This window comes from Bombina bombina, chromosome 3 (genome assembly GCF_027579735.1).
Source record: "Bombina bombina isolate aBomBom1 chromosome 3, aBomBom1.pri, whole genome shotgun sequence".
Taxonomy (NCBI): Eukaryota; Metazoa; Chordata; class Amphibia; order Anura; family Bombinatoridae; genus Bombina; species Bombina bombina.
The window spans coordinates 760,705,585-760,723,282 of NC_069501.1; the positions used below are offsets into that span (position 1 = coordinate 760,705,585).

At 40.4% G+C, this 17,698-nt stretch overlaps 1 protein-coding gene across 1 annotated transcript in view; it reads right to left on the reverse strand.

Moving 5' to 3' along the window:
* Nucleotides 1-17,698, reverse strand: part of LOC128652506 (E3 SUMO-protein ligase RanBP2) — a 715,575-nt gene that overhangs the window by 542,333 nt on the left and 155,544 nt on the right. The window contains exon 14 of the mRNA XM_053705441.1: nucleotides 6,144-6,281. Coding sequence (XP_053561416.1) covers nucleotides 6,144-6,281 — 138 coding nt within the window. The remainder of the gene's footprint in view (nucleotides 1-6,143; nucleotides 6,282-17,698) is intronic.

A 17,698-nucleotide genomic window follows, 5' to 3' on the forward strand; every position in this document is an offset into this window, starting at 1 on the left:
AAAAAAACCTCCTTCTAGCCAGGATCATATTTCACTGAGAAGTGTGTGAGAAGTTTAGCTCCCTGTGTGTAAAGACATAAATTATGCTTAGCTGATAATTTCATTTCCATCTGTGGGAGGAGAGTCCACTGCTTCATTCATTACTTGTGGGAATTAAGAAGCTGGCTACCAGGAGGCGGCAAAGACACCCCAGCTAAAGGCTTAAATAGCTCCACCACTTTCCTCATCCCCCAGTCATCCTGTCAAGGGAACAAAGAACAGTAGGAGAATATCAGGGTATAAATGGTGCCAGAAGAATATTAAATTTAGGTACGCCCCCCAGAGAAAAAGGCAGGAGCAGTGGACTCTCCTCCCACAGATGAAAAATAAATTATCAGGTAAGCATACTTTTTCATCTTAATGGGAGGAGAGTCCACTGCTTCATTCATTACTTGTGGGAACAAATACACAAGCTCTAGAGGACACTGAATGAAAAAAAACGGGAGGGTAAAAGAAGGCAGACCCTATACTGAGGGCACCGCACAACCTGCAGCACCCTTCTCCCAAAAGCTGCTTCTGACGAAGCAAAAACATCAAATTAGTAAAATGTTGCAAAAGCATGTAAAGAGGACCAAGTAGCTGCCCTACCAATCTGCTCCATAGAAGCCTTGTTGTTAAAGGCCCAAGAGGCCACAGCTCTAGTTGAATGAGCCGTAATCCTCAGAGGAGGCTTATGTCCCGCTGTTTCAATACGAAACTGAGGACACTCCTCAGTCCAAAAGATAAGGAGGTTGAAGAGGCCCTATGCCCCCACACTTCCTGGAAAGAGAACAAACCGAGAAAGAAATTTGTCTAAATTCCTACGTAGCCTGAAGATAGGACTTAAATGCACAAACCACATCCAGAATTACGTTGAAAGGAACCACAATCTCATGATTGATGTTGCGAATTGACACAACCTTAGGAAGAAAAACTAACTTGGTTCGCATCCTTATCAGCATGGAAATCCAGATAAGGAAGGACGCATTGCAAGGCAGTAATCACAGATACTCTGCGCGCAGAAGCAATAACCCGTAGAAAAGGAACCTTCCAAGACAATTTAAAGTCTACTTCATGCATAGGCTCCAAAGGAGCCAGTGCAAAACCTAAAGAACAAGATTTAAACTCCAAGAAGGAGCAATAGATCTAAACACAGGTCTGATCATAGCAGAGCCTTAACAAGTGACTGCACATCAGGAAGCTCAGCTAACCTCGTGTGCAGTAACACAGACAGGGCCGAAATATGTCCCCTCAGGGGAGTTGCAGAAAAGCCCTTCTCAAGTTCATCCTGGAGAACAGAATAAGTAGGTCCTCCACACCGTATGATGGATGCGACGAGCAACCAGCTACAAGCTTGAATGAGAGTAAACATAACACTCTCAGAAAACCCTCTCTTGGCTAGGACTAATCGTTCAATCTCCACGCAGTCAGCCTCAGAGATCTAGACATAGATGAACAAAGAGACCTTGGTCAGCAGATCCCTGCGGCAAGGTAAATTCCACGGAGGAGACAACTACATGCCCACTAGTCTGCAAACCATATCCTTTGCGGCCAAGACGGAGCAATCAGTATCACTGGCGCCTGCTTGATTCGAGCCACTACACTAGGAAGTGGTGGTAACGGCTGTAAAAGATTGAACCTCCAAGGCACTGCTAACGCATTGGTTAGCTCCCCCTGAGGATCCCTGTACATCGACCCATATCTGGGTAACTTGGTAATGAGACGTCATAAGATCTTCCTCTTGCAAATCTTCGCAAACACTCGGGATGGAGAGACCAATCCCCCGGATTAAAGTATTGTCTGCTGAGGAAATCTGCTCCCAGTTGTCCACACCCGGAATGTGGATCGCTGACAGCAAACAAATTTGGGTCTCCGCCCACTCCAGAATCTGAGATACCTCCCTCATAGCTAGGGAGCTTCTCGTTCCCCCCCTGATGGTTGATGTAAGCCACCGAGGATATATTGTCTGACTGGAATCTGATAAACTGGGAAAAACCCAGCAGAGGCCAAGCATTCAGAGCATTGTATATTGTCCGAAGATCCAAAATGCAATCAGGAAAGAGCTTTTCCTCCTGAGTCCATACGCCCTGTCCCTTCCTTGAACCCCAAACCGCTCCCCATCTTGACAGACTCGCAACTGTAGTCACAATCACCCAGGATGGTCTTGAGAGACATCCCTTGGGACAAGTAATCCAGACAAAACACCAAGAGAGCGATTCTCTCAATTGGTTGTCCAGATAGATCCGAATGATCGCTGTTCCACTGCTTAAGCATGCGCAGTTGCAACAGTCCAAGGTGAAACCTGGCAAAGGAAATGATGTCCATGATGGACATGGTACTTAATACAAGAGAACTCTCTCTAGATTTATCTTCCATCCATGGGATCGAAGACGACAGGAGAGATTCGGAATGGTCCACTCTCCAAAAAACTTCTCCGAGAATGGTGCGTTGAATCAAACCCGGGTCAACTACTTGGAAGGCAGCTATGCTCACCACTATAGCAGCTAGACCAAACAGAAGATCAATAAACTGGAAGTGCTGGTCCAGGAACACAAACCCTAGGAACTGAAAGTGGTCCTTGAGGATTGATACGTGAAGGGAGCATCCTTCAGATCTAATGTGGCCATGAACTGCCCTTCTCAAACGAGGAGAAGAATGGACCTATTGTCTCCATCTTGAACGAGGGGACATTTAACTTCTTTAGGCACTTTACGTCCAAATCAGACGGAAAGTTCCCTCCTCCTTTGAAACCACGAAAAGGTTTGAATAGTATCCCAAACCTCTCACTGCGATAGGCACCGGTACAATAACTCCTAGGAGGACAGATCCCGTACGCACCCCAGAAAGGCTTTCCTCCTTTCTGTTCAGGAAGACGGGAGACAGAGAGAGACAGAACTGCCCTTGGGTGGCTGAGACTTGAAACCTATCTTGTAACCTGAGCTATGACCTCCAGGACCCATTGATCCTGCACATCCCTGAACCAAGCAAATGAAAAGAGCGACAGTCTGCCCCCTACAAGATCCAGAAGAGGGCCGTGGACCGCCCTTTCATGCCAACTTAAGACTCGACGGGCTTCTTGCTCTGCTTGGAATTATTCCAGGACTGAGCTGGCTTCCAAGAGCTCTTGGTTTGCTCAGGCTTAGCAGAGGCCTGCTGACATGGGTTTTATCAAAATGAAAAGAACGAAACTGTCACTTAGACTCGTTCATATTCTCTTGCGGTAGAAGGGCACCCTTGCCCCCTGTGACCTTGGAGATAACAGTGTCCAGCCCTGGACCAAACTAAATAATTTCCTTAAAGGGGAGGGAAAGAAGTCTAGACTTAAGTCAGATCCGCAGACCATGACTTCAGCCAGAGCCCGACGGGCCTGAACAGAAAAGGCTGAAGCCTTAGCATTTAGGCGAATAATCTGCCTAATAGCATCACAGATAAAAGAATTAGCAACCCTCAAGGCCGTAAATCTTTCCTGATTAACATCAAGGGGACCTCTCCACCCTGATCAAATATTATAAGGAGTCGCACCAGAAGGTAGTTTCTCAAGCAACCGCGGCTACGGCCGCCTCCGGTTGAAACAACTTTCTTAAGAGTTTCCATCCTTTATCTATGGGCTCTTAAAACTAAGAGCTATCCTCAAACGGGATAGTAATACGTTTAGCAAGGGTGAAGCTAGCGCCATCCCTTTTAGGGACGGAACTCCACAACTCCATTGAGAGTCCAGGACCGATATTTTTAAAGCGAGAAGAGAGGAACAATCCAGTCCCATTCATTCGTAATAATGTTTGCCATGTAACAGGAGCAGGGAAGGATAAGGCACCGCCCTGTCCTCAAACTCTATCCAATTTAGGATTCAAAGGTTCCTCTGGCAAATTGGCCTCTGGAACCACTGAATTCGCCAAAAAAACTTCCTTTAGAAGAAAGCGCAAATTCCTAAAACTAAAGTCTGGTTCCTCCGAGGTTGAGAGTAAGCAGACTCTGACACAGAATGTTCATACTCTGAAGTCTCAGAAAGAACTTTATCTTCTGATAACCCTATCAATTAAAACCAATAAAATTATCCAATGTACTCTGGGAAGGAGAGCAATATGTAACCTTTCACTTGCGCTTAGCAAGATGAGATAAAGCATTAATGGCCGCAAACACCGCCATCTGAGCTGCGCAGCAACGTCTGGTGAAAAAATGGCTCCCTCCAGATGGAGGATCAGCAATGCTACGGGAAACTACATGTGTAGAGAGATAAGCATGTAGGGTACGCACCTCACTGGATGACAACTCCTCAGAGGTGGACGGCTCAGTGGTATCAAACATGTTTGATATTATCACATTATCAAGGCATATGGAACATAATTGAGGGGATGGTACCAAGGCCTCCTCACAATATAAACAGAAATATTTTTTTAGGAATAGAGGGAGTGCCCTCTAAGTAACAGAATCCTCCATCGCAAAAAATCTGCACCTTTATATCCCAATGGCTGGGGCACTCACCACCTCCCATGAACCAGACAGTACAGTGAGTTAGGATTCCTCTCTGATAGACACCCGGTCAGGAAAGAGGGAAAGAATCACATGGTGCACAATGCAGGACTGTCCCTGCTATGAGAAAAAGTGCGCCAAGCTTGTAAGCTGCATGGCTCTCAAAGGGAAAGTGAAACCTGTATATTCCATAACAGCCGATGAGCCCATAACATCTCACACATAAAAGCAGCATAAAATCAAATAAACATATAAGATTATTCCCCCCTGTTCAATAATCTCCATCAGGAGATTAATCCTTGATTCTATACAGATAAAAGGAGTCACACTGTGACCCTGTCTTCTAGCATTATCATACATGTATAAAAAATTAAACAATCTTACCACAATCTATGCCGTGGAACAGGAACACGCCCTTTCAAGTGTGACAGGTTAGTAGCATCGCTCCTGACATGCACTTGTTAAGCTGAGTCGGGATGGTTTCGCAGAAAGACTCTCCCTGCATATCCGGACTCTAACTTTCACCCATGCTCTCACTGAGAGGCTGACAGGACTACTTAAAACTCCAGTCCCATTGCGAAGAGTACTACCCTCCATAAGAGACTACTCCGAATCTTCTGACACTTCTCTGCCAATCTCCTGTGACGAAAGGCAAAGAATGACTGGGGGATGAGGGGAGCGGGGGAGGTATTTAAGCCTTTGGCTGGGGTGTCTTTGCCTCCTCCTGGTGGCCAGGTTCTTAATTCCCACAAGTAATGAATGAAGCAGTGGACTCTCCACCCATTAGGATGGAAAGCTAACGTATTATATTGTAACCACCCGGTGCAGCAGAGGAGGCACAGCGGTCTGATTTTAGGCAAATTAGCTGCAGTGTTACCAGAGGAGGTGGGAGACAAAGCTGGAGATTTTTATGAAGTTCTCTCTTAATGTTCTTATTTTACAAATGAAAGTCAGCAGACCTCAAAAATTAGTGCAGCTTTAGTTAGTCAGTCATGTCCGTTAGTGACTTCCTGTCTGTAGACAGTTAGGGAAAAACAATAGCTCAGTAATTAGAGTATAGTACTTAAGTATACATATTCAGTGAAACACCCTGCATTTTTTTTCCATTTTAAGGAGAGAGTTAGCTGCAAAATAGGTAATGCATGTATATTGCAAATTTCATCTACACCGAATGCTTTATTTAAATAGCCTATAATAATGTTGGTGTATAATGCCCCTTTTAAGGGTTTTAACAAAGCTGAGAATTAAAGTATTTTATATAGGGAAAATGAGCTGATGAACTTTTGTAATCCGTTTAGGAATGGATTTGCAGACACACTTGTGTGGTGTTTAAGCAATAATTCCAGACAATATGGCACCTGACAAAAATTGCAAGCCTGACATATGTAACATACATGTGCTAATTCTTACATAACAGTTTGAATAGGGGGTGCTCATATTTTGTTTTTCACAGGTATTTGCCTTTGTGCTTCATGTTGAATAGAATGGTTAGAAGACTGGATGTTTTAAACTCTTAGAAAGCCAGTCATTTTATTTTCACTTTCTTTCATGGTGGACAACAAAAGTAATGTTCTATCATCAGTTAAGAAAATATAAAAAAAATGCTGCATTCTAAGTATTTTCAACAGATCTCTACATACAGCTGTAAAACATACCAATGCAAGATTCCAATAAGAAAGAACATTCTTGATATCATAAAAAATGACTATGGCGTCATCTATTTTTCCATCAACAAGATCCAGTGTTGCAAACGCAATCTGAGCTTCATCTTCAAGTCCTTTAACATCAGAAACCTGTAAAATAGGACAATGCACAGGAAAAAATTGAGAACTTATTAGGGTACTTCTAAGTAATGATGTTATGCAAAGACAACACTATTGCATAGTAGTTTATCATAAATTAGATAAGGTTATCTCCAATTAGACATCTTTCTTTCATTTTAGTATAGTTTTACTTACTGTCTTTATTGTTATAAACCCCAGTGGAACAGATTAGTCATCTTTTTTTTTCCATTGCATCTAATAAAAAGGCATTTAAAATTACAGTTATCAGGGGAATTTAATATCCAATTTACGAAAATGGCAGAGTGGTGAAAGAATCCACCTGCCATTTTATGAATCTACCTGGATGCAGCATAAGCAAACCCAAAGCATTAAAAAACAAAAAAAACAAAAAAAACACAGCACGCAACCACCGGCAAGAAATAACGAAAAAACACGTAACAACCCCCCACGCAAGAAATTGGGGGGAAAAAAACTAACCGCCCATACAAAGAACAAAATAAATTAACATCCCGCACAAAGTATTAAGCACCGAGACCGCCAACATAGCAAAATAATAAAGTAATTAACCCCTAATCCACAAACAATAAAAATATTAACCCCTTAACCGCCAACCCCCCACATCACAATAAACCTAATTAACCTATGAACCCCTAAACCCCCAACCCAACACCATGCAAATAACTAAATTACTAAGCCCTCTAACACCCCCTAAATTAACCCCAATACTAAGTTACACTTAAATAAAACCTAACATTAAATTACCAAAAATAAACTCTAAAATTACAGAAAAACATAATTTATGTAAAAACTTACCTGATTAATTCATTTCTTTCATATTGGCAAGAGTCCATGAGCTAGTGACATATGGGATATACAATCCTACCAGGAGGGGCAAAGTTTCCCAAACCTCAAAATGCCTATAAATACACCACTCACCACACCCAAAATTCAGTTTAACGAATTGCCAAGCAGTGGGGTGAAAAAGAAAGGAGTAGAAAGCATCAACAAAGCAAATTTGGAAATAATTGTGCTTTATACAAAAAATCATAACCACCATAAAAAGGGTGGGCCTCATGGACTCTTGCCAATATGAAAGAAATGAATTAATCAGGTAAGTTCTTACATAAATTATGTTTTCTTTCATGTAATTGGCAAGAGTCCATGAGCTAGTGACATATGAGATATCAATACCCAAGATGTGGAGTATTCCACTCAAGAGTCACTAGAGAGGGAGGGAATAAAAATAAAAACAGCCATATTCCGCTGAAAAAATTAATTTACAACCCAAAACAAAAATAATTTTATTTCATCTTTGAAAGAAAAAAAACTTAAATCAAAAGTAGAAGAATCAAACTGAAACAGCTGCCTGAAGAACTTTTCTACCAAAAACTGCTTCCGAAGAAGCAAATACATCAAAACGGTAGAATTTAGTAAATGTATGCATAGAGGACCAAGTCGCAGCTTTGCAAATCTGATCAACTGAAGCTTCATTCTTAAAAGCCCACAAAGTGGAAACTGATCTAGTAGAATGAGCTGTAATTCTCTGAGGCGGGGCCTGGCCCGACTCCAAATAAGCTTGATGAATCAAAAGTTTCAACCAAGAAGCCAAGGAACTAGCAGAAGCCTTCTGACCTTTCCTAGGACCAGAAAATAAAACTAATAGACTGGAAGTCTTCCTGAAATCTTTAGTAGATTCCACATATTTCAAAGCTCTTACCACATCCACAGAATGTAAGGATCTCTCCAAAGAATTCTTAGGATTAGGACATAAGGAAGGGACAACAATTTCTCTACTAATGTTGTTAGAATTCACATCCCTAGGTAAAAATTGAAAGGAAGTCCGCAAAACTGCCTTATCCTGATGAAAAATCAGAAAAGGAGACTCACAAAAAAGAGCAAATAGCTCAGAAACTCTTCTAGCAGAAGAGATAGCCAAAAGGAACAACACTTTCCAAGAAAGTAGTTTAATGTCCAAAGAATGCATAGGCTCAAATGGAGGAGCCTGTAACGCCTTCAGAACCAAATTAAGACTCCAAGGAAGAGAAATTGATTTAATGACTGGCTTAATACGAACTAAAGCCTGTACAAAACAGTGAATATCAGGAAGTATAGCAATCTTTATGTGAAAAAAAAAAACAGAAAGAGCGGAGATTTGTCCTTTCAAGGAACTTGCAGACAAACCCTTATCCAAACCATCCTTAAGGAACTGTAAAATTCTAGGAATTCTAAAAGAATGCCAGGAGAATTCATGAGAAGAACACCATGAAATGTAAGTCTTCCAAACTCTATAATAAATCTTTCTAGAGACAGATTTACGAGCTTGTAACATAGTATTAATCACTGAGTTAGAGAAACCTCTATGACTTAGAACTAAGCGTTGAATTTCCATACCTTCAAATTTAATGATTTGAGATCCTGATGGAAAAACGGACCTTGAGATAGAAGGTCTGGGCGTAACGGAAGTGGCCAAGGCAGGCAACTGGACATCCGAAACAGATCCGCATACCAAAACCTGTGTGGCCATGCTGGAGCCACCAGCAACACAAAAGACTGTTCCATGATGATTTTGCAGATTACTCTTGGAAGGAGAACTAGAGGCGGGAAGATGTAAGCAGGATGATAACACCAAGGAAGTGTCAGTGCATCCACGGCTTCCGCCTGAACATCCCTGGACCTGGACAGATATCTGGGAAGTTTCTTGTTTAGATGAGAGGCCATGAGATCTATTTCTGGAAGACCCCACATCTGAACAATCTGAGAAAACACATCTGAATGGAGAGACCACTCCCCTGGATGTAAAGTCTGGCGGCTGAGATAATCCGCTTCCCAATTGTCTACACCTGGGATATGCACTGCAGAGATTAGACAGGAGCTGGATTCCGCCCAAGCAAGTATCCAAGATACTTCTTTCATAGCTTGGGGACTGTGAGTCCCACCCTGATGATTGACATAAGCCACAGTTGTGATATTGTCTGTCTGAAAACAAATGAACGGTTCTCTCTTTAGCAGAGGCCAAAACTGAAGAGCCCTGAGAATTGCACAGAGTTCTAAAATATTTATTGGTAATCTCGCCTCTTGAGATTTCCAAACCCCTTGTGCTGTCAGAGATCCCCAAACAGCTCCCCAACCTGAAAGACTTGCATCTGCAGAGATCACAGTCCAGGTTGGCCGAACAAAAGAAGCCCCTTGAACTAAACGATGGTGATCTATCCGCCATGTCAGAGAGTGTCGTACATTGGGATTCAAGGATATTAATTGTGATATCTTTGTATAATCCCTGCACCATTGATTCAGCATGCAAAGCTGTAGAGGTCTCATGTGAAAACGAGCAAAGGGGATCGCGTCCGATGCTGCAGTCATGAGACCTAAAACTTCCATGCACATAGCCACTGAAGGGAATGACTGAGACTGAAGGTGCCGGCATGCTGTGACCAATCTTAAACGTCTCCTGTCTGTTAGAGACAGAGTCATGGACACTGAATCTATCTGGAAGCCTAAAAAGGTGACCCTTGTCTGAGGAATCAAGAAACTTTTTGGTAAATTGATCCTCCAACCATGTTTCCGAAGAAACAACGCTTGTTGATTCGTGAGAGATTCTGCAGTATGTAAAGACTGAGCTAGTACCAAGATATCGTCCAAATAAGGAAACACCGCAATACCCTGTTCTCTGATTACAGATAGTAGGGCACCCAGAACCTTTGAAAGAATTCTTGGAGCTGTTGCTAGGCCAAATGGAAGAGCAACAAATTGGTAATGCTTGTCTAGAAAAGAGAATCTCAGAAACTGATAGTGTTCTGGATGAATCGGAATATGAAGGTATGCATCCTGCAAGTCTATTGTGGACATATAATGTCCTTGCTGAACAAAAGGCAGAATAGTCCTTATAGTCACCATCTTGAAAGTTGGTACTCTTACATAACGATTCAATATTTTCAGATCCAGAACTGGTCTGAATAAATTTTCTCTCTTTGGTACAATGAATAGGTTTGAATAAAACCCCAAACCTTGTTCCTGAAGAGGCATGATTACTGGCATGATTACCCCTGAAGACTCCAGGTCTGAAACACACTTCAGAAAAGCCTGAGCTTTTACTGGATTTACAGGGATGCGTGAGAGAAAAAATCTTCTCACAGGTCTTACTTTGAATCCTATTCGATACCCCTGAGAGACAATGCTTTTGGACAGATTTTATCCAAAAATCCTTGAAAAACCTTAATCTGCCCCCTACCAGCTGAGCTGGAATGAGGGCCGCACCTTCATGCGGACTTAGGGGCAGACTTTGGTTTCCTAAATGGTTTGGATTTATTCCAATTTGAGGAAGGCTTCCAATTGGAAGCAGATTCCTTGGGAGGAGGATTGAGTTTTTGTTCCTTATTCTGACGAAAGGAACGAAAACGGTTAGAAGCCTTAGATTTACCCTTAGGTTTTTTATCCTGAGGCAGAAAAACATAATTTATGTAAGAACTTACCTGATAAATTCATTTCTTTCATATTAGCAAGAGTCCATGAGCTAGTGACGTATGGGATATACATTCCTACCAGGAGGGGCAAAGTTTCCCAAACCTTAAAATGCCTATAAATACACCCCTCACCACACCCACAATTCAGTTTAACGAATAGCCAAGAAGTGGGGTGATAAGAAAAAAGTGCGAAAGCATATAAAATAAGGAATTGGAATAATTGTGCTTTATACAAAAAAATCAAAACCACCACAAAAAAAGGGCGGGCCTCATGGACTCTTGCTAATATGAAAGAAATGAATTTATCAGGTAAGTTCTTACATAAATTATGTTTTCTTTCATGTAATTAGCAAGAGTCCATGAGCTAGTGACGTATGGGATAATGATTACCCAAGATGTGGATCTTTCCACACAAGAGTCACTAGAGAGGGAGGGATAAAATAAAGACAGCCAATTCCTGCTGAAAATAATCCACACCCAGAATAAAATTTTTAATGAAAAAACATAAGCAGAAGATTCAAACTGAAACCACTGCCTGAAGTACGTTTCTACCAAAAACTGCTTCAGAAGAAGAAAACACATCAAAATGGTAGAATTTAGTAAAAGTATGCAAAGAGGACCAAGTTGCTGGTTCGCAAATCTGATCAACCGAAGCTTCATTCTTAAACGCCCAGGAAGTAGAAACTAACCTAGTAGAATGAGCTGTAATCCTTTGAGGCGGAGTGTTACCCGACTCAACATAGGCATGATGAAATAAAGATTTCAACCAAGATGCCAAAGAAATGGCAGAAGCTTTCTGATCTTTTCTAGAACCGGAAAAGATGACAAATAGACTAGAAGTCTTTCGGAAAAACTTAATAGCTTCAACATAATATTACAAAGCTCTAACAGCATCCAAAGAATGCAAAGATTTCTCCTTAGAATTCATAGGAATAGGACATAATGAAGGAACCACAATTTCTCTACTAATGTTGTTAGAATTCACAACCTTAGGTAAAAAATTCAAAAGAAGTTCGCAGCACCGCCTTATCCTGATGCAAAATCAGAAAAGGAGACTCACAAAAAAGAGTAGATAATTCAGAGACTCTTCTGGCAGAAGAGATGGCCAAAAGAAACAAAACTTTCCAAGAAAGTAATATAATGACCAAAAAATGCATGGGTTCAAAAGGAGGAGCTTGAAGAGCCCCCAGAACCAAATTCAAACTCCAAGGAGGAGAAATTGACTGAATGACAGGTTTTATACGAACCAAAGCTTGTACAAAACAATGAATATCAGGAAGATTAGCAATCCTTCTGTGAAAAAGAACAGAAAGAGCAGAGATTTGTCTTTCAAGAAACTTGCGGACAAACCTTTATCTAAACCATCCTGAAGAAATATAAATCTTCCAGACTCTATAATATATCTCTCTAGATACAGATTTACGAGCCTGTCACATAGTATCAATCACAGAGTCAGAGAAACCTCTTTGACCAAGAATCAAGCGTTCAAACTCCACACCTTAAAATTAAGGTTTTGAGATCCTGATGGAAAAAAGAACCTTGAGACAGAAAGACTGGTCTTAACGGAAGAGTCCACAGCTGGCAAGAGGCCATCCGGACAAGATCTGCATACCAAAACCTGTGAGGCCATGCTGGAGCTACCAGCAGGACAAACTAGCATTCCTTAGAATATTGGAGAATACCCTTGGAAGAAGAACTAGAGGCGGAAAGATATAAGCAGGATGACACTTTTAAGGAAGAGATAATGCATCCACTGCCGCCGCCCGAGGATCCCTGGATCCGGACAGATACCAGGGAAGTTTCTTGTTTAGATGAGAAGCCATCAGATCTATTTCTGGGAGTTCCCACATTTGAACAATCTGAGGAAATACCTCTGGGTGAAGACCATTCGCCCAGGTGCAATGTTTGGCGACTGAGATAATCCGCTTTCCAATTGTCCATACCTGGGATATGAACCGCAGAGATTAGACAGGAGCTGGATTCCGCCCAAACCAAAATTCGAGATACTTCTTTCATAGCCAGAGGACTGTGAGTCCCTCCTTGATGATTGATGTATGCCACAGTTGTGACATTGTCTATCTGAAAACAAATGAACAACTCTCTCTTCAGAAGAGGCCAAGACTGAAGAGCTCTGAAATTGCACGGAGTTCCAAAATATTGATCGGAAATCTCACCTCCTGAGATTCCCAAACCCCTTGTGCCGTCAGATACCCCCACACAGCTCCCCAACCTGTAAGACTTGCATCTGTTGAGATTATAGTCCAGGTCGGAAGAACAAAGAAGCCCCCTGAACTAAACGATGGTGATCTGTCCACCATGTCAGAGAGTGTCGTATAATCGGTTTAAAGATATTAAGTGAGATATCTTTGAGTAATCCCTGCACCATTGGTTCAGCATACAGAGCTGAAGAAGTCGCATGTGAAAACGAGCAAAGGAGATCGCATCTGATGCGGCAGTCTTAAGACCTAAAATTTCCATGCATAAGGCTACCAAAGGGAATGATTGTGACTGAAGGTTTTGACAAGCTGAAATCAATGTTAAACTTCTCTTGTCTGACAAGGACAGAGTCATAGACACTGAATCTATTCTAGAAACCTAAAAAGGTTACCCTTGTCTGAGGAATCAATGAACTGATTGGTAAATTGATCCTCCAACCATGAACTTGAAGAAACAACACAAGTCGATTCATATGAGATTCTTCGAAAATGAGAAGACTGAGCAAGTACCCAGATATCGTCCAATAAGGAAATACCAAAACCCTGTTCTCTGATTACAGAAAGAAGGGCACCGAGAATCTTTGAAAAAAATTCTTGGAACTGAGGCTAGGCCAAACGGTACAGCCACAAAACTGGTAATGCTTGTCTAAAAAGAGAATCTCAGACACAAAGTGATCTGGATGAATCGGAATATGCAGATACACATCCTGTAAATCTATTGTAGACATATAATGCCCTTGCTAAACAAAAGGCAAGACAGTCCTACAGAAACTGAATGTTGGTGTCCTTACATAACGATTCAATATTGATAGATCCGGAACTGGTCTGAAGGAATTGACCTTCTTTGGTACAATGAAGAGATAAAATAAAACCCCAGCCCCTGTTCCAGAACTGGAACTGGCATAATTACTCCAGCCAACTCTAGATCTGAAACACATTTCAGAAATGCTGAGCCTTTGCTGTGTTAACTGGGACACGGGAAAGAAAAAAATCTCTTAGCAGGAGGCCTTAACTGAAGCCAATGCTGTACCTTTCTGAAACAATGTTCTAAAACCAGAAATTGAGAACGGAATTGATCAAAATTTCTTTGAAGAAAACGTAATCTGCCCCATACCAGCTGAGCTGGAATAAGGTCCGCACCTTCATGGGTACTTAGGAGCTGGCTATAGGTTTTCTATAAGGCTTGGATATATTCCAAACTGGAAATAGTTTCCAAACTGATACCGCTCCTGAGGATGAAGGATCAGGCTTTTGTTCCTTATTGTGAGGAAAGGAACGAAAAATGATTATTAGACCTAAATTTACCTTAGATTTTTTATCCTTTGGTAAAAAAGTTCCCTTCCTTCCAGAAACGGTTGAAATAATAATTTATTACCCTGGAAAGAAAAGGAAAGCAAAGTTGACTTAGAAGACATATCAGCATTCCAAGTTTAATCCATAAAGCTTTTCTAGCTAAAATAGCTAGAGACATATACCTGACATCAACTCTAATGATATCAAAAGATGGTATCACCAATAAAATTATTAGCATGTTATAGAATAATAATAATGCTATAAAATTATGATCTGTTACTTGTTGCGCTAAAGCTTCTAACCAAAAAGTTGAAGCTGCAGCAACATCCGCTAAAAATATAGCAGGTCTAAGAAGATTACCTGAACATAAGTAAGCTTTTCTTAGAAAGGATTCAATTTTCCTATCTAAAGGATCCTTAAAATGAATTACTATCTACCGTAGGAATAGTAGCACATTTAGCAGGAGTAGAGACAGCCCCATAACCTTAGGGATTTTGTCCCAAAAAAACTCTAATCTGTCAGATGGCATAGGATATAATTGCTTAAACGTTTAGAAGGAGTAAAAGAATTACCCAAAATATTCCATTCCCTGGAAATTACTTCAGAAATAGCATCAGGGAGATTAAACACTTCTGGAATAACTACAGGAGATTTAAAAACCTTAATTAAACGTTTAGATTTAGTATCAAGAGGACCAGAATCCTCTATTTCTAATGCAATTAATACTTCTTTAAATAAAGAACGAATAAATTCCATCTTTAACAAATACAAAGATTTATCAGCATCAACCTCTGAGACAGAAACCTCTGAACCAGAAGAACCATTATCAGTATCAGAATGATGGTGTTCATTTAAAAATTCATCTGAAAAAAGCGAAGTTTTAAAAGACTTTTATGTAAACTAGAAGGAGAAATAACAGACATAGCCTTCTTAATGGATTTAAAAAATAAAATCTCTTATGTTTATCAGGAACACTCTGAAAATTAGATGTTGACGGAACAGCAACAGGTAATGTAACAGTACTAAAGGAAATTTTATCTGCATTAATAAGTTTGTCATGACATGCAATACAAACAACAGCTGGAGAAACAGATACCAAAAATTATAGCAGATACACTTAGCTTGATAGCTCCAGCACTAGACAGCGATTTTCCTGTAGTATCTTCTGACTCAGATGCAACGTGAGACATCTTGCAACATGTAAGAGAAAAAACAACATATAAAGCAAAATTGATCAAATTCCTTAAATGACAGTTTCAGGAATGGGAAAAAAATGCCAAAGAACAAGCTTCTAGTAACCAGAAGCAATGAAAAAATAAGACTTAAATAATGTGGAGACAAAAGCGACGCCATTATTTTTTAGCGCCAAATAAGACGCCCACATTATTTGGCGCCTAAATGCTTTTGGCGCCAAAAATGACGCCACATCCGGAACGCCGACATTTTTGGCGCATAATAACGTCAAAAAATGACGCAACTTCCGGCGACACGTATGACGCCGGAAACGGAAAAGAATTTTTGCGCCAAAAAAGTCCGCGCCAAGAATGACGCAATAAAATGAAGCATTTTCAGCCCCCGCGAGCCTAACAGCCCACAGAAAAAAAAGAGTCAAATTTTTGAAGGTAAGAAAAAATTATTAATTCAAATGCATTATCCCAAATATGAAACTGACTGTCTGAAAAATAAGGAAAGTTGAACATTCTGAGTCAAGGCAAATAAATGTTTGAATACATATATTTAGAACTTTATAAACAAAGTGCCCAACCATAGCTTAGAGTGTCACAGAAAATAAGATTTACTTACCCCAGGACACTCATCTACATGTTTGTAGAAAGCCAAACCAGTACTGAAACGAGAATCAGCAGAGGTAATGGTATATATAAGAGTATATCGTCGATCTGAAAAGGGAGGTAAGAGATGAATCTCTACGACCGATAACAGAGAACCTATGAAATAGACCCCGTAGAAGGAGATCACTGCATTCAAATAGGCAATACTCTCCTCACATCCCTCTGACATTCACTGCACGCTGAGAGGAAAACCGGGCTCCAACTTGCTGCGGAGCGCATATCAACGTAGAATCTAGCACAAACTTACTTCACCACCTCCATCGGAGGCAAAGTTTGTAAAACTGAATTGTGGGTGTGGTGAGGGGTGTATTTATAAGCATTTTAAGGTTTGGGAAACTTTGCCCCTCCTGGTAGGAATGTATATCCCATACGTCACTAGCTCATGGACTCTTGCTAATTACATGAAAGAAAACTCCTTTTTCTCCAGTGATAGTTGAAATAATAGAATCCAACTGAGAAACAAATAAATTATCTTGGAAAGAAAGATAGTAATCTAGATTTAGATGTCATATCAGCATGCCAAGATTTAAGCCACAAAGCTCTTCTAGCTAATACAGCTAAAGACATGGATCTAACATCAATTTTGATAATATAAAAAATGGCATCACAAATAAAATGATTAGCATGTAAGCGAGTAATGCTAGATATGTCAGGATCCAATTCTCGTTGCGCTAAATTCTCCAACCAAAAAGTTGAGGCAGCCGCAACATCAGCCAAAGAAATAGCAGGTCTGAGAAGATGACCTGAATATAAATAGGCCTTCCTTAGATAGGATTCAAGCTTCCTATCTAAAGGAACCTTAAAGGAAGTACCATCTTCCATAGGAATAGCGGTACGTTTAGCAAGAATAGAAATAGCCTTCGGGGATTTTTTCCCAAAACTCTATAGATTTTGCTGGTAAAGGATATAATTTTTTAAACCTTGAAGAAGGAATAAAAGAAGAACCTGGCTTATTCCATTCCCTAGAAATCATATCAGAAATAGCCTCAGGAATAGGAAAAACCCCTGGGGAAACCACAGGAGGTTTAAAAACAGCATTTAAAATGTTTATTAGACTCAACGTCAATAGGACTGGTTACCTCAATATCCAAAGTAATTAACACTTCTTTTAATAAAGAATGCATATACTCTATTTTAAATAAATAAGTAGATTTGTCAGTGTCAATGTCTGAGGAAGGTTCTGAATCAGATAGATCCTCATCAGAAGAGGATAAATTGTTATGTTGCTGGTCATTTGAAATTTCATCAGCTAAATGAGAAGTTTTAAAAGACCTTTTACGTTTATTAGAAGGTGGAAATGCAGACAAAGCCTTCAGAATAGAATCAGATACAATTTTTTTAAAATTTACAGGTATATCATGTACATTAGAAGTTGAAGGAACTGCAACTGGCAATGTACTATTACTGATGGAAACACTATCTGCATGTAAAAGTTTATCATGACAACTATTACAAATGACATTTGATGGAATAATTTCTACACTTTTACAACAAATGCACTTGGCTTTGGTAGAACCGATGTCAGGCAGCAATGTTCCAGCAGAAACTTCTGAGGCAGGATCAGATTGGGACATCTTGCTCAATGTAAGAGAAAAAACAACATATAA